The 24417-nt window shown below is 46.2% G+C and overlaps 1 protein-coding gene across 6 annotated transcripts in view; it reads right to left on the bottom strand.

The window, feature by feature from the left end:
• ACTN4 (actinin alpha 4) overlaps positions 1–22871 on the bottom strand; it is an 85637-nt gene extending 62766 nt beyond the window's left edge. For 4 of the 6 annotated variants that reach the window (XM_020787289.3, XM_072980146.2, XM_072980145.2 and 1 more), the window contains exon 1: positions 22517–22871. In XM_020787289.3, the coding sequence (XP_020642948.1) occupies positions 22517–22657 (141 nt within the window). In that variant the 5' untranslated portion in view covers positions 22658–22871. The remainder of the gene's footprint in view (positions 1–22516) is intronic. The other 2 variants (XM_020787287.3, XM_020787288.3) reach the window with 1 other exon arrangement.
• Positions 22872–24417: the final 1546 nt, after the last annotated feature.

Below are 24417 nucleotides of genomic sequence, written 5' to 3'. Positions count from 1 at the left end.
TTGAATTCTTTCACCAGTTCAAGAGGTACAGCAACTTGCTGGAGACTGGCTCGTACAGCCACCGTGCCGGTTCAGAATTCATTTGAGAGCTTTTTCGGTAGGCTATGCCAAACGATGAGGCACTCTCTTGTGCGAAGGAAACGAATGTCTGCATTTAAATAATGGGTACAAACATTTACGTCAAGTGACTTATTTTGTTCCACCTCCTTTAGTTTGCAGCTCTTAAATCTTGAAGATCATGGTGCTTTGGAGGGCCTTCTCGCAAGTGTTTTGTCAAGAGAAGATAGACAGATACGGGAGACTGCTGGCTGTTTCCGTTCCCCTTTCAGCAAGTGCTTTCCACAAACCACTTTGAACAAGCGCCATTCATTCAAACAGCCTCTCTCATTTCAGGGGAAGAAAATAATCATTTTGTTAGTTACATGCAGAAAGCAATGGCTTTTTAAAAAAGGATTCCCTCACCCCTCATTTTAGGTTGGCATGCAGGTTCGCTATACTGCAAGGCTGCTGCAACTTGTACTGACTTGAAAAGGGCATCAGCGAAGGCGTCTCCTGCCAACTGAGATGCAGAAAAGCATTCACTCACGGCTGCTCGGCAAATCCATAGGCAAAGATACACTCTGCCATGAAGTGGGCACTGCAGGATCTAATCCTATGTATCTTTCTGGACTAAGGAGGGGGTGAGGGTTTACTATTTCCCAGAGACCTGCTTGAAGGACAAAATCACAGGCAACAGCTTTTATTAGGCATCACACACCTCCTTGTGAACAAAACAAACAAAGGAAAGAAAGGCCCAACGTTCCCCACTTTGCCATATTTGTGAAGCTGGTGTTTTTGCCAGCTCTCTCTCTCTCTTTTCTGCAAGCAGTAATTATCAAGATGGTCGGACACCATGGTGTAGGCTCAGTTGCCAAGTTTTAAACACTGGTCTGTAGGAGTTCTATAAACAGAGACAGATGGCAATGGGCAGAGATGGCAGGGGAGAGGAAAAGAGAGAGAGAGAGAACTGGTCTCCCCCACCACACTACATTTTCATTCAGCTTTATAGACATTCCTTTTCTTTTCTCTCTCTCTTTTCATCCACTGTCTAAGAAGAAACATACTGTACAATTACCTTATTTTTCATGGCAGGCTAAACAGTGATTTTGCTTTACTCTTCCGACATCAACTATAGGCTGGTAGCCAAAAGATGTATCTATTATTGGTTTTTTTAGGGTCAATGTGCACCCCTTTTTGGTCTGTGAAGCTCCTGGGTGCAAGTGCCTCCTCCCTTGACTAATCCTGTTCCTAACGCCCTCCTTCTTCCAATACAACCACTTTTAGAATCCTAAATGCCTTGAGACCTCAAAATACTGCAGTACAAAGGAGGCCAAACGGAGCCATAAGAAAATCGGTCAACTTGGATCTAGTTTCAAGCCCACTGTCAATCAGGGACTCAGGGAGCCGAAAATACCCATCAGTTTTAGTTTGTCTTTAAGACAAGGATGGATGGTAAGCCAAGCCACAGCCTAGTGTGAAGATGGATCAAAACCTAGAAACTCTCCACACAAAAAGTATTAATTATTAGAGTCCGTTTACCCTGTGGAAGATAAGATTCAGAAGGTGACATGTGGTGTGTGTGTGTGCATATTAGGGTGCATAATCCCAACGCCACAGAAAAGTAAAGGAAGCAGGCAAGGAACTTGTAAGATTCTCTTTACAAGGTGAGATTTCTGGCATAAAAGGTGTGCCTCATTCTAACCAGCTCACCTCAGTACTCAAGTTTTAAGAAGGTCCTTAAATTTGACTGGATCAGGACCAGGATTCTAAAGTTTTCCTCCCAAAAATTCATGTCAATTCTTCATGCCTTTCACCAAAAACAAAGACATTCATATTTCTGCACACCTTCAGCCAGGAAGTACTTGTCAAATTTCAAGATGAGATATTGCGGCAGAACAGTATAAACATGGTACATTGCAGTAGCTGGAACAGGAATGCCACCCTCCCATTTAATACTGCACCTCTCCTCAGTTGCCAAATGCTGGATTATTATTCATCCCCAACTGATTTTTGCATGGAGGTCAGCCCCACCTGACATGAGTGCCCGGAGTGGTCACCCTAGCAGCAGCACTGCTCTGACCCCTTCAGCCCTTCTCTCATCTCACACTTGGCAAGTAAGTGGGTGGGGGCAACCGATCCTTCCCAGAGAGAGGCTTCTAGTCCCTGGTGAGCCATTTTCTATCCTAGCCATAGCTTGCAACAGCAAAACTTGTTACACATACTTAATTTTATTCCAGGTCAAGTAGTGGAAATTCAACTACCCGAACAGTATTCTAAGCTTTTGACGTAGCTATGCACATATTTACAAAGCTGTACTGTGGCTGCTCTGATCAGGGCCTCAGATAGAAAGTGCTAGATCAAAGGGTTCAAAGGAATGCTGTCATAATAGTGTTTTTCCACAGCAAGTTCATATTTTTCATCTTGCACCATAATCCTTGCCTGTAAACCATACCTTCCTGCAACGCCTGGGACTTAGTCCCTCCGGGAACAGCTATCAAAGCCAAGGCAGGACAAACTGGACTGAGCAGCTAGTTAAACAAGCTTGGCAGAGTTCTGTGTGTTCAGAGTTCGGGAGGAGGAACCTCTAAGCGAAAAGTCAAAACCTGCTGGAAATGGCCACCCAAACCGAACGTGCAAGAATCCTGAGGCTGTAAGGCATGCATCTTCAAATCTTTTGCACGTCCAGAAAATCACACAGTTAACCATGTTTTTCTTCTTCACAACTGCCAGTGCTGAATTTTTTTGGGTGGGGGTTCCTCAACAGGGACCTTAACCTTGGAACTGGGTTGTGTACAATTTGACAAGCAAAATGCCCATCACAAAATGCAGCACCAGTGTGGTGTCATAGTGTGTTCAACCAAGGTTCGGGAGACCTGGATTAAAATTCCCACCTGTGAAATCCACTGGGTCATTCTGGATCAGGGGAACTCTCTCAGACTGATATGCCTTATAGGGTTGTTGTAAAGTTAAGGATGGAGGGAAGGAAAACCACATAGGCTGGAGGAAACGTGAAATACTGTATATATGTAACCAACATAGAAACAGAGTTTTTGCTTTTATGGGAGAGAAAGAAAAAGGAGGGGGTCAGAGGCAGTGCATTGAGATCAGACACTAAGTAGCTACCTTGGTCTTATCTACATAGCTCCATCTTGTTCATCTGAGACACCAGAACAGCTTGTCTCAGTATATTTCCCTTTTAGGTTTGTAAATCACTTCTGAAACTGATCTGAAAAAGTAGCAAACATATGTTTCAGAATAAAACCAAAGGAAAGAATGAAGAACCAGAACCAACAACTATTTAGATCTCTTTTGAAAGTGCTCTGTAGTGTCAAGCCTGTTTAGTTTAAAAAGAAAGCACATGTCTTTGGTACAGACTGTCAGTCCAAATATCATCCATCACTACATTATGTCATCTTGTTTAGAAAGCAGAGCGGCAAAGTTATTTTACTGGAGAAGACCGGGGGGGGGGGGGGGGGGAGATGACAGCACTTTTCAAATACTCATTCAGAGGAGGATCAGGATCTGTTCTTGATCATCCCAGAGTGCAAGACACACGACAATGGGCTCAAGTTACACAAAGCCAGATTTCGGTTGAATATCGGGAAAAACATCTTAACTGTTAGAGCAGTACAACAATGGAACCAATTGTCTCGAGACGTGGTGAGCGCTCCAAGACTGGAGGCCTTCAAGAGAAATTTAGACAGCCACCTGGGAGATCTCTTTTGATTTGGATTCCTGCACTGAGCTTGGACTTGACGGCCTCGTAAAGTCCCTTCCAACTTAATTATTCTATGATTCAATTTCCCAGAATCCCTTAGCTATGCAATCTCCTGATCCTTTTTTTTTCAATAGGACTGTATGGGGTGGAAAAGTTAAAACTAAACAAATCTATGGTTTGCTATCTGCCACAATTATTTTTGCAATATTAGAGAGAAGCAGCTGACAATGTATCACAAGTTACATACTGTTATTTTTAAAAATTTGTTTCCTCCTTCTTTCCCTGAACATTTATGACTAAGACTCATGCTGAATAACTGATCAGACAAACCCTTCTGAAAACCTGCTGCTCCATGCCCCGTACAGGTGGGTATCTCTGGTTCCTGCGCCCTTAAAAGATTGCTCAGTTGTGAAATCATCAAGGGAAGGGGATATTCAGAAGATTTAGCATGTTGTAATCAGATTATCAAACATAGGGCCAGACAACATGGTTTCTTTGAAGGCTAAATCACATAGTTCCCAACAGAAGATAGCAGCGAAAAAGGAGGGTGGCCAGTGGAAGAGGTAAGGGTATGATTACAGATTTATGAAAAGAAAGGTTTAGAATAATGAGATTTTAACATCAGTGATTAGCGGCCAAAAGGAGTAGATATAGAGGGGCATTAAAAGCCTCAGATTGTAGATTCTCAGGGCACAATCCACTAGGAAGGTCTCAGTCAGAACCATGCCAGAGAAAGCCCCAGCTAACTGAGCCCTATGGTAGTAACAAGTAACAGTACCTGGATTTTATTTTATTTTTTTGCCTCAGGTATTAAAATTTCCACCTCCTACACTGTTTGGCTCCCTCTGTTGCAGGGTAGTTACACTGCATTTAGAGAGCTTCCTTTGAAAGCCTCAGAAGTCAGGAAGCTGCTCTTGGTCCCGATGCTTCACTTGAAAACAAAAGGCTTTGATGAGGAAGAGAGTAAAGCATTCTATTAAATGTCCCTTAAATGATATTGTTCATAGAATGGATGCTTTTGAATTGTGGTGCTGGAGGAGACTCTTGAGAGTCCCCTGGACTGCAAGGAGAACAAACCTATCCATCTTGCAGGAAATCAACCCTGAGTGCTCACTGGAAGGACAGATCCTGAAGCTGAGGCTCCCATACTTTGGCCCTCTCATGAGAAGAGAAGACTCCCTGGAGAAGACCCTGATGTTGGGGAAATGTGAAGGCAAGAGGAGAAGGGGACGACAGAGGACACGATGGCTGGACGGTGTCATCGAAGCGACCAACATGAATTTGACCCAACTCTGGGAGGCAGCGGAAGACAGGAGGGCCTGGCGTGCTGTGGTCCATGGGGTCATAAAGAGTCGGACACGACTTAACGACTAAACAACAACAAACTATATGGCTCAGAAAATGAACTGTTCCACAGCCTCCCAGACCTTTCATTTGTGAGTGAGTGAAAGACAATGGATTATTGGAGATTGGTACAGCCTATCTCCATGCTCCTTCTCTTCATTGCCTTAATTTGCCTTTTAGGAGCATCATCATCGTTGTCATTGTGGTTGTCGTCATCATCAAACTGCAGAGCGGGAAAGGACCCTACAGATCATGGATCGACGCAACGCCACTTTACCCTAAAAACAACCACAGTCTTTCATCATGGACTCTAAATTCACAGACTTGTCTTTGCCCGCCTGCTTGTAGAGGTGTTGGCAGGTCTTGAAACACACCCTTCTTCTAGGCCTTCTTCCCTCAAGGACGTCTGTGCTGGATCAGATCCTGAGCTCGCTTGATGTCATGAGAAACCATGATTTTTCACGATGGAAACAAGTTTCAGCAGGTCTTAGGCTTGTGAACTTCCTTTCCCTCTCCCCTGTTTGCAGCCATGAGATTAAGAAAAATTTTAATTAAGTGTTGTATACACTAGCCTCATGAACCTTTGATGCCATGACATACAGTTTGTTCGAAACAAGCCAGATTCAAAGCACAGGGTGTGATGAAACTGGGTTGCTTCAAGCAACATGCAGTTAAGATTAACTAGCATGCCCAGTATAGATATAACTCTACACTGCGCTGATCAGTTTAGGGTTACATTCAAAGTAAGTGTGAATGGGAGTGTTGATCTCCTTGGAATCTTGGTGGAGAAAGAAACACACAAACCTGAGATGGGCTGAGACCCAATCCTGCAAGCCATGGTTTATGACGATGTCCAAACTGCTCCTAAAAGCCAATTTAGTTTAATATTTTTCTCACAGAAGCCACCAGGTAACTGCGTCTGGGAATACCACAAGCAGGGAATGAAATAAAACACCTCCTTCTGTTTCTCCAGGAATTCAGAGGCACAGTATCTCTGTACAGGGAAGCTCTACTAAGCAATAGCAGTTGTGGTTTCTCCAAAAGACAGTCTACTTCCCCCTTTCCTAAGCCAACACTTCATCTGAGGCAACAAGTGCTGCTGTCCTTTCCCACCAGCTCCAACTGCTAGGACCCTTAAGCGGAAAGGAAAGGAGGGGTAGTTCCCCAATGGCATAGCCACCTTAATCCATTCCATCTCCGAAAGGAAGTCGGTGAAGATCTCTCTGTTCAGCTTTCACAGCTCCTCTGAAGGGAATGGCCGGAGGTGCTTGAGAACAGCAAAGCTGTTACACTGAGAAAGGCAAAAAGGACCTGAGTGTACATCATGCTGCTTATGCTCCGGTCCCAGCTAATGAGCCTTAGCGAGTTTGCTGGCTAATTAGAGCCTTACCTTCCAAAGGAAGCAGACAGGCCTCTGGATGTCACAGTTTGCTACAACTACTGGCATCACTCGGGATGCTGTCTGGGAGTCGGGGAGATGCTAACGTCTGTGGCTTGCTTATCTGTCCCACCTACCCCAGAGAAAGTAGCAGTCTATATCTCAACTCTACTGGTTCAATCCTGTCAATGTCACTGCAGAAGCTGAAGGTAACACGCACTGAAGGAACCATGCTGTCAGAGTGGAATAATGCAGGCAGAGAAGGTCACATGAAGAGAATTAATTGAATTTAAGGTATTACCAGGTCAGGTGAGACTTCACAGCACTGCTCTATTGAGCCATGGTTTAGGCAGAAGTAGACAGCCAAAGCGCTAGATTCCACTGGTATATAAATAGCAGTAAACAAATAAAGCAGCCAAAAAAACAGCTGAATGACAGGTATATTCCTAACCACAAAAGAATATTCCCAGCTCTCTCTTCTTACAACTACCTGCACAGCATTATTGCCAAGGGCAGCTGAACACCAGCCACAGATACTATTCGAAACAAAGCTCAAGCAGAATGCAGAACAGTCTGTCTGTGGGGAACAAGTCACTTTTTCTGCATAAACTCCCAATATGGAAGAATTCCCTGCAAATGGAAAACCAGCACACCAGGCAAAGGGGTGAACCTCTCCCTCAGTATCCTTCCTCAGTCCAAATGGATGTTCAGAGGAAGGAAGAAGACAGCAATCATGGAGTGGGGGGGGGGGGAGATGATTGAAAAATCATACCCAGTGCCCAAAGTGTCAAATGACGCTACCTATTGTACCACCTTGGCCTGCTGAACAGTTGGAAAGAGATGCATATGGGTACTGGGGGAGGTTGAATCCCATCATTCTCCTAAGCCTGGGAACACAAAGACAGGGGTGGAAACAGGAAGAACTACATTCAAGTACTCCCTGGGGCATCATTTGGCCTCCTTCCCTTTGAAGGAGCAGCAGCTGGCACTCCTTTAACATGCAGACTGTAGGTAGGATCCAGAGTTTCTGCAGAGAAATGAGGAAGACGGTCATAACTGCTCACCCTCTTCCCCCCCCCCACGCCTGCAGCCAACAAAAGCTGGATGCCCCAGCACAAAGGGTAACATCCAATTCCAGGAATGTTCTGGAGGACCTCTCCCCCCCCCCCCCAGTTCATTCATATATTTCTATCCCTTAGAAACATTCTTAAACCCCCCTCCTCATCTGAAGCCACAGAGAAGAGCTCAAGGGGAAAATAAGCCACAGAGAATTCCCATCATTCTTTTGCCTTATTAGGCTGCAGACTAGGATGCATTTTGTGAGATTCCAGGAAAGTTAATGAACGGCAGCAGAGAACCGCTTTTGGGGAAGGGGAATACTCTTCGACAGAAGCCGGGCTGGGCACAATGGATTCTATCCACTCTACTGCCACAGAGCTGGCCCCCTCTGCTCCCATACCTGAATGTCCGGCAGATGGGAGCAGGTTCACGCTCACCTTTCGCCTTCAAGAGCCCTCAGTCTCTGAAAGGAGACAGGGAACACCCTCCCCTTTTGAAGCAAACCTACCTCACCACGCCTGGAAAAGCGGAAACAGGGAAATAAGCCTTGAGAGCTTTTAGGGAAAGTGCAGGTGCACTGGGGTCATTTGGGGGTGCATCTGAAAGGAAAGCCAATGAGCGGGGAACGGATGGGTCTCATTTTTAGGTACTGGTAATAGTTTCAGAACTTCTGCAAACCCCAATGTTGAGTAAACAGGCACACTTCCATTATTCTGTGTCATCCCAGTTCCAGACTCACTAGATATCAGCCAAACCATCCACTCTCCTCTTCAAAACCCAAAGGAGTTGATGCTCTGGATCCAAGCCCCAGATACTTCATTTCATGCCCCCTCCTGCTCAAACTTCATCAACAAGCGATCCTTCATGAACAACCCAAATATTCCCGGACTAACACACACCCACCCACCAAGAAGCCTTCACCAATAGCTGTGCTGGCCAGGATTTCTGGGAGTTGTAGTCCAAGAACATGTGGAGATCCACAGTTGGGAACCACTAATCTATGAGAATAGAGATGAATGCATGTCACTATCCACAATGTGGGGAACTATCCTATGATGGGGAACCTTTCTCCCTCCACACATTTTAGAGTACACCGCCCACGCTTCCTTTGCCACTAGCCTGGTTGGGACTTCTAAGATTAGATGCTCAAAACATCTGGAGATAAAAGTCTTCCCAAATCTGATTTAGTCCCATATTCTGCTTCTTATAGCAGCCAGCCAAGTGCCTGAAAGATCCTAGAGGAATAGCATCACCTTCCCCTTTTGTCTCTCCCCAGCCCCTACCTGGCTACAAGGTGAACCCCTGGCAAACCAGCCTGCCTTATAGGCACATAACAGAATGTGAGGAAATATCTGGATGCTCAAAACGCATTGCACAAATGCTAATAGGGTGCTCAGCCACTGCTTCACTGGAAAGGCGTATCTGCTAGTCATCTCACCCGCATGAGGTGGCTGATTGCCCAGTCCTGAGCCTCTGACATCTGAATCAGAAGCTTGAACTCTCCCACACAGTAGCATTTAGCAACGCCGGCCAAAGCACTTCAGCAAGTTTACTCCTGTATCAAGCTCATCTGAAGTGCCTCTTGTAACTAGCGTAACTTGTGCCTCCTCCACACCTCTGGCTATGAAAATGGGAAGAAAAGGAAGCTCAGAAGGAGCCCCGCTGAACAGGAGGGCGCTAAAGAGGGCCCCAATGTTTACAAAGGAACACAATGTGAGAGTGGAAGACTCCTGTGCTCCTTTTCAGTACTCTTCTTTTCAAAATGTAAAGGTTTAAAGGAATTTAATTCAAGATCTCCTTGGTGCCCGAGGCAAAAAATTCAAATGGCACTCACATGTACCAGTGAGCACAGTTCATGTTTTTCCTGGGAAGTTCTCCTGCACCAAGCTGATTGAGATAAGCGGGATGATCAGGGATCGGCTGGACCTGCAGCTTAATGGACAAGCATATGCGTTACCTGCAGAGGATCCCAAGTGAACACCCAGCACCTCTAAGTAGAAAAGAAATCTGCCTGAAGTCTTGAAGAACTGTTGCTTCTAATACTGGGCTGGAAGGATCAATGCTCTGACTCAGCATATAAGCCACCTTCTTAAGTTCCTATGCAAGAACACTCTATGGGTCAAGCTCTCCAAGGGTCAAACATGCGCCGTTCAAGTAATCACGCTTAGCCAAGTCATGGTTGCCTTGAGCCAAGAGTAGCAACTTGCCAACCCTGTAACTGGATTATATCCAACTGGTTCCTGAAAGCTTGTGGAAGGAGGGAGACCCCATTTCCAGATACATGCTCAACTCTGACCCATTTGGGCCAACATTTAATCAAAGTGGCATGGCTATGACCAAAGCCATGTTGTTGTTGTTGATAACAAAGCTGCTCCCTCTTGCCCTGAGCATTATCCTGCTTCATTCTAGATTTTCCATCACCCTCCTATGTAAGGATAATCCTAGGTGTCTGTCCCAGAATAATCCCTTTCCTGCCAACACAAAACCTCTACATAACCAGATATATGAGGATCACCATTGTTCCAAACTCCCACAGCTATGGTCTTAAGGCACTTCATGATACATCCGTTTCTGCCTCTAACTGCTTTGTTGCCTGAAGTAAGGCAGGTGCCATTCTGATGGGCAGCAAGACTGCCCTTGTTAAATCTGGGTGCCAGTAGGGACAACTCCCATTTCTGTTTCACGGCTATAGAGTGCAGGAGACAATCTTGGTGTCTTTCAAAGACTATGGGGCTTAGAATTGAGAGGGTGATGCAAACAGCTTTCAGGTCTTGTCCACCAGGATCCACTGTTTGCAACTACAGAATAGATCGGCGCACCTTCTACTGTATACAACAAGTGGGCAAAATGCAGTGGGCAAGTGTTGTGTGTTGCTTGGCTGAGGGGCATTAGCCAATGTGGGGAGAGAGTTAAAGGCCTGCACTCACTGTTGTAGGAAACTCCTGCTTGAAAATACCTAAATGCAGGACATGAGACAGGCACATGCTATTAAGATCACACTGTCCAGAACAGGAGTTGATGTAGCATGCAGTGTTTCCTAAGTGCCGCATCCTGTTCTATCTGCAGCACCACAACATACCACAACCCCCAAACTGTGTTCAGCTGGCCTTGTGCACATCCTGCCCAGACGCAGGAGCCCTGGAGGTGAAGGTCCTGCTGAGATACAGGGGAGCCAAGTTAGGCAGCATGTCCAATTAAGGGAAAAAATCAGAGCTAATTGCCTTTTTTTCAATTGGAAGTCTATTTTGCTCTGCACTTTGATGCTTTAACTGCTGGTTGCATCAAGGTAAGCCAACAGTCCCAGCTGGTTCAGAGAGTTGGGGTGGGTCACACTTTCCAAATTCTCATGCTCTCCTCCTCCCTCTTTCTAGGAAGGATTGCTCTTTCTTCCCAAACTACAGTATAGGTTTCTAGACCTAAATATAATTTAACAGTATTTCCATAGTTATGCCATGGGAAATCAAAAGGTAATTTTCTCTGTCTGCCAAGGGAAGAATGTCGGGGGGGGGGGGGGAGAGACATGAATAGAGTTTTAAAAAAGGAGCAGAAACCAGGGAGAAGAGCCTGGATTTAGGTTACAGAGCAGTGTGGAGAAACACTGCTTTGAATTATACATCTAGCTATGAAAGTTTTAGTAGATAAGGCCGAACTGGCATTTCCTTCTGAATGCGAGAGATGGAACAAGACCAAGCAGAGCTTGAGAAACCAAACCTAAAAAAAAAAGGGGGGGGGAAGTATGTTTAGCAGAAATTGTGCTGCCATGAGCTGTTGCCTTAGAAGTGGTGCTTGGTGTGTGTGTGTGGGGGGGGGAAAGAATCTCTATGGCAGAAAAGAGGAAGAGGTGGCTTCGTTGCTGTGCCATTGGTCAGAAAAAGTGGGGCAGCTGCCATTTCTGGTGTGTGTGCACTCTATGGCATGACTCCACCGTGTCTGACAAGCACATGAAACATCTGGAGCCTGAAGTTAAAAGGCCAAAAGACGGGGGGGAGGGCGGGCTTATTTTTGCAAAATATGGAGGGAAGCCACAGACAACAGTGTCCGATGGTGGGAGAGCCACTTGCAACTGGATTTACTACTGAAGGTGGTGGTAGGAGAAGGCGGAATGACTTCTTCAGCTCTGTCTGTTCCATTCTCCTCGCTGTGGCTGCTGCTCTTTTAAGGAAGATGCTTTTGACCAAGTGCCAGGAGTCAGGTCAAGCGTGGAGTTAAGTCTCCGCTCGGACAGCAGCTTTGCAGACATGGTCTGAACCATTATCTATTCCCTGCCACAAAGTAGGGCTCACAATCCCAACATGGGAGACAGTGAAGAAAGGGCAGCAGAATTCTGTGTTTAAAAGGCTATGCCAAGACAGCACGAGTTCTGCAAGAAGACTCAGATTTTGCAACATGTTTAGACTTTGCAATTACTTTTCACTTGGCCTAACTGTACCATCATCGGCTAATTATACATGAGGAGAACAGGCATTTAGGACAGATCAAACTCACTGCACAACAAATCCTGATCAACTTTTTAAAATTAGCTCCGTTTTTTTCCCCCACACCTATCTTTGCAAATAATAAAGGGACAAAACCCCATAAAATTCATTTAAAAACGAGTCCTGCCTCCAACACATTTTGACCTTGGGTAGAATCACAGCACTAGTACCAGTTTTGCATGGAAAGCTGTACTCCTATACCTTCTGATGGTAGCAGCTCAAAACCGTGAAGACAACAAAGCTGAAAGAGCCTAAATGTCTGAGAACTGATTCATACCACAGGCACTATCTGCATATTTGTTTTTCAAGTCAGTGGTTCAGTATTATGCATCTTGCGTTCCTCAATATACACCAGAGAACACAAAGACAACCAGGAAGGCTCTTTGTGTTTCATCGCCTGCCGTGAGCAAAGACCACTGAATGTCCGAGATGTTCAGACCAGAACCCAAAGCGTTTCCTAAACGAGGGCCCCTGCTATGCCATGTGGCGCCATTGCATTAAGCTGTCCAGCAGCCCAGGATACAACACATTCATAAGGCCAGTATCGTACAAGCCCAAGGAGACCTTTTTTTCTTTGTAACCCTTTATTTTACAACACGCAATGACCTCCTAGGCAGTCCTCATGTATCTAGCTCCAAAATATTTTTATCCAGCGCTGGAAAAAAATCAAGTGTTGTAAGCATCCTTATTCCCTTCCGGGCTGCTTCTGGAAGCCAGCCTCAGAAATTCCTGGCCAGAATCCCTCTTTTCCAGGGGAAAGAAAATGCAAGAAGGCAAATGTTTCTATGCAAACAGGAGACCATCACAGAGTCTCTGTGGAAATTTTTCACAAGTGGCACACAGGATAAGAGTTAGAGCTAGGATGCACCTGGGAAGTGCTTCAGGCATCCCAGAACTCCTTTCTAGGGTATCTGCTGGGTTCAGGAGGAGCTTTTGAACGGGTTGCACGGACAGAAAAGTTTAGACCCCAATAAGCCCTCTCAAACTGCAAGGCAAAAAGGATGATGCAGTTACCAATTAAATCTGAACACACACCCTGTTATTCACAGTTAGATGTGGGAAATATAAAAGCAAGCAATGTCATCCTGGTAAACGGGGAGAGGAGATCCCCCCTCGTGGGGGGGGGGAGTGGATAAAATGGGAAGGAAGACCTATGTACTCCTCAAGGGAAAGAGATAAAAATGGAATAAAAGCGATTGCCTTGGCTGGCTGGATGCAAGCACAGGGTTTCCTCAGCGTGACCAATAGTCCATTTTATCACCCAAACATCTTCCATCTCTGAAGCTATACAAGGAATAAAGAAAATAAAAGAGAGGCCGCATGTGTTAGTATGTGGGCAGGCTCTAACAGGGTATGGAGGGGAAGACTGCAGATACAGAATATCTTAAAACACATGGATGCCCCCCAAATGGGAGCCATGAGCATCACTCTCCCCATCTATGGCACATGTAGCATAACTTCATAGTACAACCTCTCGTTATTATATTTTCACTTGCAGCTGCTCATTATCACTGGGGGGGAGAGATACACATCATGATAACACAGGGCAAACTGCACAGAATGTTACAAGACGGAAGAACAATGGCTTTCTCATAACTAGCAATACCCTTAAAGCCTTTTAAAATGAGGTCTACAGTCCAAACACTGCTGACCTTAGGCTCAGATGAGGTGTTTTTTTTTAAAGTTACTTCCTGATTCTATGCATGTTTCCAGTTTGTCAGCACTCCGGGCTGAAAGGATTGGTCAAAGTCTATCCATGGTGGGCATTCTGGTTTGAATTTTAAGCATTGCTTTCTTCCAACAGAAGTGTCAAGCTGGAACGACTGGCTCAGAAGGAGGAGAAGATCTATCACGTTCCTACCAAGGGTGGGAAATCAGGAACACAAACCCAGTTCGGTCTCTCATGAATTGCTGGCATTTGTTTGCCATTGCACCTTCAACCTCTGGCTCTTTTCCCCTCCCTGTAATGAGATACCAGCTAAGGAACAGGAGAACAGAGCTCTCAAAAAACAAAAGGCTCTCGAAACAGTGGGAGTATTCAGCCTCAAAAAAAGAGAGAAAAAAAAATCTGATCTTTGTGCAAGAAGTCGTTCTACCTGTCGTATGAATGAATGTGGCTTTTCGTGTTTGTGGCTCTCTCCTTATATGGAAAGAAGCCATAGATCTGAGTGAGAAGCTAAGCCAAAAGAACAGAAAAATGGGGCGGTGCTTTCCACTCCGGTGCAGCAGCCGCACCGCTTTCAGCACTCTTCAAAATTAATATAACGAGGCAGCCCACAAGTATATGGCAAGCAGCATCACGAGAAGAATCTCCCTTGCACCATACGGGCAACAGAGAATGTCATTGAGGCTCTGCAGATGATTAAGACGGAAGGTCTTACTAGGATCGCCCTCCTGCACAGCTGCTGCTACTCCCGCCACCTCCTCCTCCTCTTTCAAAGCTAGAATGGAAAAACCATGTCATCCACAAACAATTTCTACTATTTTAAACTCTAAGGACAGAAATGTTTGAAGCAAGCTTGGAAATGATCAGTAACCTGCATCAAGTCAAGGTTTGGCTCCAGACCATCAAGGAAAGAATGATTAATTCCTGAAGAAGCTGGCTCTGTGTTACTAACACTGGAATCTTTACGTCTTTGAAGGCTTTGTGGTCTTACTAGCAAGACCGATCTAAAGGAGAGACGGTGTCAGACCTCAGGCTTTCCAAAAGATTGATCGTGACAAGGAAGCTCTGGCTTTCAGTCTGGGGTGAAAAACTTGCCGACCTTCGGGGTTGTTAAGATCACAACTCCCAGCATCCTTCACCCTTGCCTAGACTGGCTAGGGATGGTATAAGTGGCACTCCACCAACATCTGACAAAAACAGCTGGGATAGCAACACTTGAAATTTTGAGTGGCACCTTTAAGATTAACACATCTATTTCAGTGTGAGGCTCTCTGGATTACAAGCTGCTTCTTCAGACATACAGTACAGAGTACAATACTAAGGCAAGGGAATTATATACACAACATACAAAGTTGTAAGGGAAGGGTTCAAGTGAAAGGCATGTACCCCCAAAGAGGGGGTACACATACATAGGCAAGCCATGATAGCAAAAGTCAGCACCTCTTTTCGGAGCTAATCATTTAGGAGCTACAACAGATGTTGCCTATTAAAAGCTAATCACACCAAATGCATCAGGATTTATACCATTCGGATTAATCCCCATGTTTCCTGTCCCTACTGGATTTCTGTTTGTTCAGGATTACCTGAATGGAGTAAGAATCACCTACCGGAGAGTACGACTTGTGCAGTACATCTCCCCAGTTCCTGGGGAAAGGCCTGTAAAACGGTCCCCACCTACAGGTTTATAGGACTTTCAATTTTTCAGCTGCATTGGGAAATGAACCCACAGGAAAAGAGGTTTCCAGAAAATAAGGCAGCAATGTGGAAAAGACACCAAAATTACAGTCATGCGCAAACAGGCAAGCTACTGCATGTTTGTGGTCAAATGATTTTTCGATGCCTCCAATGTGACAAACTTGCAGATCCATCCAGTCACCTCTCTATGGAAGTTCTGGCTTCTTCTGAGCTGACTAACTGTGGATACCCTTTTAATCCCCACTCGCAGGTACTTTTGTTTTCATCTGGCCAAATGCTTTAATGTGACTTCTCAGCATGAAACAAGGGGGGGAGGGGGAGAAGGAGGGAGAGGAAAAGAGCCAGCACTCAATCTGTTAGGTAAAGTAGTTAATTGACGATAATCCTCTACAACGATGTGACTCAGCTCAGTCCAGCGCAAGTCTGTGGACTTTTAAGTCGGCACCCCAAGAAGTGCTCACAGGCAAACTGCCTCAGTGGAGACTCCTTGCTTTCTGGATAGGCTCCAATCCAAGGAAATTTGAAATCATGATTTGTTACGCAGGCAAAAGTCATAAAAGATTATTCATCTGCCTGCTCTTTGAACCGGCTCAAGCAAAAGGAGAGCTTTTCATGCTTGGTGACAGATTCCAAACCACCAGAAAGTTGGAAGCTGATTTCCCAACCGTACACAATTTACAGTCTTTATCATCACCATAAGCTTTGCACTGCACTACTGGAAGGAAGGGACCCTATGGATCACAGAGCCCAGAACCTCTCAAGGAGGCACAATGGGGAATTGAACCCCCAACCTCTGGTTCCACAGCCAGAGAGACCTAAGTCACTGAGTTTTGCCTTGTAGGAGCAGGGCAGGAGGCCGGGGAAAGATCAGTGTGCCAGTGTTTAATTTTCCGCATCACGGCATCATTCACTTGGTTCACTCCTCTTATAGAAAAAAGTGTTCTTCCAGACCAGAAAGACCGTGAAATGCTCCGCTGGCTTGTATCTGATTTTGTTTATTTCCATATCCTGTGCTGCGCGATCCAAACGGTTGGAAAATAATCACCAATGTGACTGAAAAGAGAGCACAGCTAGGCTTCTAAGACAGACCTTCTTCCCACCTTACCTTCACCTGGCCACTTTTTGTTCTTGTAACTGGAAACATACCAGCCCTGAAACCTTCACAGCTCAAATATCTACAGACACACCCAACTGAAGTGACTTTCTATAGTTCCCCCCCCCTTGAGCCGCTGCTACATTTCACTGCCCCTTCGCTTCAGTAGTCATCAGAACAAAAATATTCACCCGTTGGCAGGACCCTCCGAGAAAGCCCATTATATTTCAGCTACAAAACTAAAGTCTTCACAAATGTTATTTTACGGACTGAAGCCCAGACTGAAATCTATTGGGACATGGCAGGTTGGAAATACATACAGATACAGTATGTTTTTAAAAAAATACCCCAAGAATTTGGACCCGAAACAAAAGCCTTGGGTTAGTAACGCAAACCTCCTTCTGAGGTCATTTTGAAACCAGGGGCAGAGCTGGTTCTGTTCTTCTCAGGAAGCTGCACGACACAGGAATGTCACCCACTGTTCAAATATTGGCACTAGAGTTTGACGTGTGGGACTTCGGAGAGTAGGAACACACCCTTTCTTAACCTTGACAGACTTTCCTCACTATTCACTTATGCTCCCTCTTCAATACGGCTGGGACTTCCTGCTGCTTTATTCAAAATTATGCTCAGCTGGAAGCATAAATAGCACAAATCCTACCACTAGGAGTGCTTATTTTTCACTTAAAACCTATCCGCCCTCAATCATAATCTTCATAAGGTATCACACACTTTCCTTCCACTTTCCAGTCAGCAAGTAAACACAGCTCCATTTGCCTATCGCATAAGGAGCCTGAGAGCTATCTCAAGTCTTTCGGTTCAAAGCAGCCTGCTGTGTGTGAAAGAAAAAAGGGGGGGCAGATTTTTCAGCATTTGGGGTAAAAACAGGCCACCGCAATCAGCTTTCTCCTTAGACTTTCAGCCAAAGGAGGAAAGAAAGCTTACACATAGCTAGGTTGTTTCCATTCCCTATCAGGTAGTCAAAGCAATATGAACAGGACCAAACAGAATGTCAAAAAGGAAATACTTTGATTTCATTGTTTAAATAAATAAATCTGAGCTGCAGTTGAGAAGATAAGAGATTTGTCTATATTTGATGACCACAGAAGGAAGAGGAACCTCTCTTGTGCCATGTTTTCTTCCTTACAACAGTGTTTGAACTAGAGTTTTGAGATCCAGAGCAACACCGTGTACAGCGTCAGCTCAGCAGGGTTGAAATGGCTACGCCGAATGGATTCCAGATGACTACCTAAGTGCACATCCGATTCATAAAGGCAAAGGTTTCGTTTGTTCCCGTAAAGGCATGCCAGGAAGTTGCCCAGAAGCAGAGTGGAAAAGAAAAGGAAGCACTGGCTTGCAAAGTGAAAGGCAGGAAACTATGGACGGCCACAAAGAAACAGAGTCAAGATCAGTCCAGTTCAGATGCTATCTCAGCTTTTAAGGCGGGGGGGGGGGGGAAGCTGAGACAAACCCCTTTCTTCCAACAGAACCACTACTTGCAGTAAAACCAACCATTCTTACTCGGCTGTTGCAAGGTGAATATTCCGAACAAGGCAAAATTCTATAGGCATCGTGAATGCTTCACCTGACTTTTCTGGGCAAGGTTTGAATACAGGTATGGACCTTCAAAGGAAGAAAGAAAAGGTGACATTTTCTTTGTTCTGTCCCAGACACAAGAAAGAAGGAAAAGATTACTTCTCGGTTATTTCTTATGTTTTTCCTCCCAGAATTAGAAAGGAGAGTAATATTCAGAACCCACAGAACACTGGACTACAGCATTGGTACTTCCGGCAACAGTTTACTGGTGCAAAGGAAACAGGATATTCATGTCTGAAATTCCTTGAATGTAGTAAACCAGCCTTCTCAGAGAGAAATTTTCCATAGCCCCACTTCGGGCCTGCCTGTGCTCCCAATGTATGTGCTTTCTATGTGCGGGGAGGTGTACAGACAAGCATTCACACGTGGGGCAGTGAATACATGGGCGCGCACACTGCCTAGTCTGCAGCCTGAAGAGGTTTGGTCCCCAAAACATGTTCGCGGCTTCCAATTTTGCTGGATCCAGGAACCTACATATTGCATTACGAGGGAAGGAGTGGCACCGGGGGGGGGGGAGAGAGAAGGGAAGACAGACCCGCCCTATTACAACACCTCAAACAGTCCCTTGGAATAGCAGAACAAGCCTCCGCTGGGGTGGAGGAAGCCATATGCCCGCCTGGAATGTTTTGCTCTGAGCTGCACTCTACCGTAAAAATAGCTTTGATGCCACGTCACGGCGACCAGGTTGATCCACCAAAGCACAGAGCCAGGTGTAGCGGGTAGAGCGCCGTGCTACTGTTTGGGGTTTAAGAGGCCCAGCCGCCGCCTTCTGCTCCTCTCTCCACCTCCCTCTCACAGCAACTGTTACATGAACAGGCTTTTGGAAAGAGATATCTGCATTCCCTCCAGGCCACAGCTATGCCAGAAAACATGGGAAAGTCATTAGCGGCGCTGAGTTGGCGCTCGTTCAGCAGCACGCATACGGCTGGTGGCTGCTACCTCTTCGGTTCCTTGCTTTCAGGCCCTTCTCTTTCGGTGGGGGAAAGAAAGCTAGAGATTGGCTCCATACATTGGATCAACGCATGGGCCGTTGTATTTGGAACAATGCTCCCGCAGGGAGTTTTCCTCCCGCCAACTCAGAGCCTGAAGGATCCTTGCCTTCTTGAATCTGGCTCCTCAGTCTTCAGCCCTGCCTTCAAGACAGAGCACAATTAAGATAATTAAACTAAACAGCAGATGGCCACTTTGGCTCCACCGCTGTTTGCCTTAAAGAATTCAGAACACAAATGCTTTGCTGGATGAACTAAATGTAATGGCCTGGAACCTTCTGAAAAGTTATATTCTATTAAGGTCCTGGAGCAATTCTGCGAGGATGTTTCAGGGAAAGAACATTTACCTCTCCTTGTGCTCCAAACCATCTCTATGTCTCCACCAACTGTTTTGCTGATAGGAATCCGACATTCAGATTCTCTGTGACTTGAGGGTCAGGATGAAATCACTATTTAACTGTTGCTGCTGCTGCTTTTGTTATGTGCCATCAAGTCTGAACAGATTAAGAGGGTAGTCAAAGTGAGGTATTTAAGAAGTGTTTTTTCACAGTTCCACCCCCAGTGAGCTTCCATAGAGTCAAGGAATCAAACCCGGTCTTCTGAGCCCTAGTCCATTAGTCTATCTGTTACACCACAATGAGCACACCATACAATCATTGATAAATTATACATCCAGTTTCTCAGAAAGAAAATTGATGTATTTCTTCATAACAGTGAAGCATGTCACATTGTTTATACACATTCTCCTGATAAATCCTACAAGATCACAAGATATTCCAACACTAGCGCAAACGAAGAAGAGGGACTGCAGTCATGATACAAAATTCATGAAAAATCAAAATTATCAGTCACGCACAGCTGGGTTCATAACCCTGCCTCTTAGCTAGAATAGGCTTTATTCTCTAGAAAATACACAGACTATGCAACTTACACAAGGCTATAGACATCAGCATGCATGTGTCTCAGACCCAAAAGGCAACAGTGGAGGGCGAGTATGCCCAGAGGTCCAAATCAGGCTGTCTCTATTCATCTGTGTCTTTCTGTCAACTAAGAAGCTGGAGGTTTTCGCTACGTAACAGCACATGCAAACATGTATTTCCACATCACAGGACATAAAGACTGGAGCAGAAATCCTGCCTGCCTAGTGGGAGATGAGAAGCAATACAGGCAGATGTACTGGATATGACAACTGGCCTGAAGAATGTGGCTAACAGCAGCAGGAGACATCCATGGGTCTGGCTTTGTATGGGGTGAGAGTTTCCGGATGGGGCCGATAAACCTGTATATTCATAGTACTTATCGCTATAATAAAGACAAAATTAAAATGTAGTAGCAGCATCCTGTAACCAATGCCCAGGGAGACAAAACAATGTGATCATTAACATTGTATTTATGAAGCACTTAAAATTCATAAGCACTGCACACCTGCCCCACCCTATTCCCAATGAAACGGTCTACAACTACAAGGTAATAATACGGGTCAGCCACGCGAACAGCAAACGAGTCAATAAAAGAGACAGGAGATGGTCTGCTTTTGAGGGAGGGGACAAGAAGCAAAGGCTGCTTTGAGGGGGGCTTCCATGTCACTCAAAAAAGTGGTTCAAGGAGAGAGAGAAACGCTGAGCAATTCTGAGCAGTCAGAGCTTCCAGAGGTGTTTTCTGAGATGAGCCACTTGCAATTAAAATAATAGTAATTCCCTAGCAGTTGAGCAGGACAGGAGGATCCCGTAAAAGTCATCCCTCTCAACTCTCTCCACCTCCCTATGAAGGATGAATCAATCAGTCAAAAGAGAATGCTGGGAGGGAGGGAGGAATGACAACCCAGGCCTTACCAGACAAGTTTCTCTGCCCCACCCAGTAGCGCTGCTTCTGTTATTCCTACACCACCTCCCTTCTCCACACCTTTCCCAGACATTTCCATAGTGTAACAGCAGTCAGCTTCATCAGCAGGTAGGCTAGCCTTTGCAACCCCTTTTTACACTCGGCCCTGAGTGCAAGGCCTGGAAAACCGGATTCACTAAACCCCAGGGCTAAACTGTACCAGATCCATGTCATTATTACCCCAAACCTCCTCCCCAGTAAACTAAGGTGCAGCAGATTCTCACCCAAGGGTTTCCATGTGCTCTTCTTATCTCACCAGCCTGCTCATCCCAGGCCCCCAAAAAGGGTCTTTTGCCTTTGGCATCCTACTCTAGACCCCACACACCAACTGTCCCTTAAAACCACACTGCTCGCCTTCTACTTCTGTCCTTTTTTCTCCCCAGTCTTTCAAATCCCACATCCAGAAGCCTTTATCCCTCAAAAACAAGCTTGCAAGTCACTATCTATCATATTCTAAATCTCCCCCAGATTGCTTGTCAGTCCTTTAGACCAAACTGAATAGGAACCAATGGTGCGGCGTAGACTGGGCTTCAGGGACATCTTATTGCGCTCAATAAAATTTGCTTCTGAACGGACTAATGCAGAACGGTTCTGCAAAGCTATTCAGGCCAAAACACCCTCTACAAATCTAGGTCCCCCTATCATCCTGCCTGAAGGATACTCTGTCCATCCATCAACCAAAATCATCCAACCCTGCTCCCTAAACATCTTCCCCTCCAAGATTCACACCCACCATCTGGGAGACTCTAGAAAGCAGCAGCTTCCCACCTACTCCAACCCCTGCCTGCCTGCCTGGTCTGCCCTTTGTCCACCACCTCTGCGTGGCTCCCCCAGGCCAGAGCCCTTAAATACTGTCAACATTTCCAAACCGCTCCCCTTCCTCCTACACTGCAATACACCCCCACAGCCATGCACACAGACAGCCCTACACGCTTTTGGCTGGACCTGATCCCTTCTTCTCCGGCATAACACTTGGTGCAATACGAGGCAGACACAACAATTATTAATTTCCTATTGGGTTCCTATTATTGCTACAGAATCTCATTGCACGCTTGGAGGGGATGCCTCAATGCCCAGCTGCCCCCCCTCTACCTGCAACGGGTAGACTTAACCTCTGGTTTGGCACCCCCAAACCCGTTTCTTCCTCCATCTTCCCTGCCACCTCCGAACCTCCTTGTCTAAGAAGGTTCTACCCCAACTTTGCTTCCCAGCAGACAGAAGGCAAGGCGGCCATTCAGATCATGCCCCATGCCGTCACTCAGCCCGGTTCCCCACCCACCCCTTTCAACACGCGCTGCTCCCCGGCCTGGCGCCAATTTTGTCCCAGAAATACCCTTAAAACCCAGACCCTTCCCTCCCAACCTCCTCCAGATCTTGCCTGGAGAGACCCTCAGGAGAGAAGGGCTCCTTGCAAGATTTCAAAGGGCTCTCCTCGACCTGGAGAGCCAGGCCCAGCTCCCCTCCCCTTCCCATTCGCTGCCGGCGCTCTGCACAAGCCCAGAGGCACTCCCCCTCCTCTGCTTGCCATTCTTGACGAAGGAGGAGGAGGAGGAAAACGGCGGCGGCGGCGGCCCTCGGCTCACCTTCCGCTGCTGCTTCTCCCAGGCCGGGTCGAGCAAGAGGTCGCGGTCCCAGTCGTCCTCCTGAGCCATGTAGTCGCCGATGCCCGGGCCGTTGCCGCCGTACTGGTAAGTGGGTTGTCCGGCGGTGTGGTAATCCACCATGGTCTGGAAGCTGCTCCCCGGCAAGCGGTGGCTCGGCGGCCTCTCTCGCTCTCTCTGAGGGGCGGGGAGGGAAAAAAAAGAGAGAGAGAGAGAGAGAGGAGCGCCCCAGCTCCGAGCGAAGCGGCGGAACGGGCTCCCTCACCGACCGACAGGCGACGACTGGCACCGCCGCGCTCCCTCGCCCTCCTACCTCCGCGACTGCGCCTGCGCACGGGCGCGCGGCCCAGCCGACACGCCTTCCCCCCTCCCGTGGTTGGCTCCTAGGAGGGGCCCGCGCATGCGCCCCAGGAGGCGGAGCGAACGGGTCCCGCCCACAAAGGAGCGGGCCGTGGGGAGGGGCCCATCCTTCTCTCACCTTCAACCCTCCATTCTTAAAAGAATATGGGTTGGGAAACCTTAGCTTGGAACGGCGCACGCGCAGGATTTGCTCCTCCTTCTCCCCCTCCCCCCCCCGATGTGGCCCCTTGCCAATCACCTTTCGCTCCGCCTGGTCTAGGCGAGGAAAGGTGTCAGCGCGCCGGCGCAATACGATTCCCCCCACCCCACCCCAGCTTCGGCTCGTGGTTGTTAAGGGAGCTCCGTGGAGGGATTCTAAACCGCGCGTGCGCAGCTGGGCCCAACGGCGCCCTCCTCTCCCTCAGGCTACCTCAGGCGGCTGAGGGGGTTGCGCGCCTTTTCCTACCCCTCATGTTTATGGATGTTTAATTTAATGTATAACTGTTTAGTTGCAGTGCTAACATTCCTACCTCATTCATAATGGCCCTGGATGAATGACATTCGCATAAACAGGAGTTTAATTCAGTGCTAAGAGAATTAAAGGAACTCTTTCGTTGTGATCAGAAAACGTTTCAGAAACACAGTGTTGCTAGACTACAGTTCCCATTATCCTGCACCACTTGCTGGGCTGGCAGGGTGAGATGGGATTTGGGATCCCCACAACGTATGGACGACCGCAAGTCCATCATTTCTGCTGCAGACAATGTTAATTTGCAGTGTTCATAAACACATGGATTTATTTATTTCGTTTATATACTGCCCCATTAGTGTGAAGCACTCTTCTGGGTGGTTTACAGCAAGTTAAATCATATAATAAACAGAAATAAAATATAAAATTAGACAAGAGCATCAAACAAATGGCACTGGAGATAATTGTCCCTATAATAGCAGGACAGGAGTGATGAAGTCAACCAAGATCAGGGTAAAAGGCCTCCCTGAAAAGCAGTGTTTTAAGTGCCTTCTTAAACAATAGCTGGGAGGGAGTCATGGATATCCCATTTACAGTTGCCTTTCCCTGAACATTAGAATTTTTTTAAAGTGCCCGGTTTCCTCATCCATAAATAAATGCCCACCAGTTTGTTCCGTTAAAATTCCCATGGGCGTTGTAGTCCAAAAATGATAATAAATTAGCATTTCCAAGCACAGCAAAGAAAGCAAGGGCAAATAATTTCCAATACTTGATGCTCTTTCTTGATCATGCCTCAAAGCAATGCAAGGTGTAAAATATGTTGGACATATTACTGCAATTCCTCTTTGAAAATTTTAAGAACCAACTAAAAACATGGATGTATAGGCAGGCCTTCCCTTCCAGTTAATTCCTGTCCTCTTTCCTTTTTTTTCTCTTTATCTGATTTATTTTTATTTTTCCCATCTTATAGAATCATTTAATTAATTAATTGTTATAAATTTTTAAAGAACTTGTTATCCTTACATTGTAAGCCGCCTAGAGTGGTCGAAATGACTAGATAGGCGGGGTATAAATA

This window comes from Pogona vitticeps, chromosome 9 (genome assembly GCF_051106095.1).
Source record: "Pogona vitticeps strain Pit_001003342236 chromosome 9, PviZW2.1, whole genome shotgun sequence".
NCBI lineage: Eukaryota > Metazoa > Chordata > Lepidosauria > Squamata > Agamidae > Pogona > Pogona vitticeps.
The sequence above is the reverse complement of the archived record's forward strand: the minus strand, read 5'-3'. Positions and strand labels throughout refer to the sequence as shown.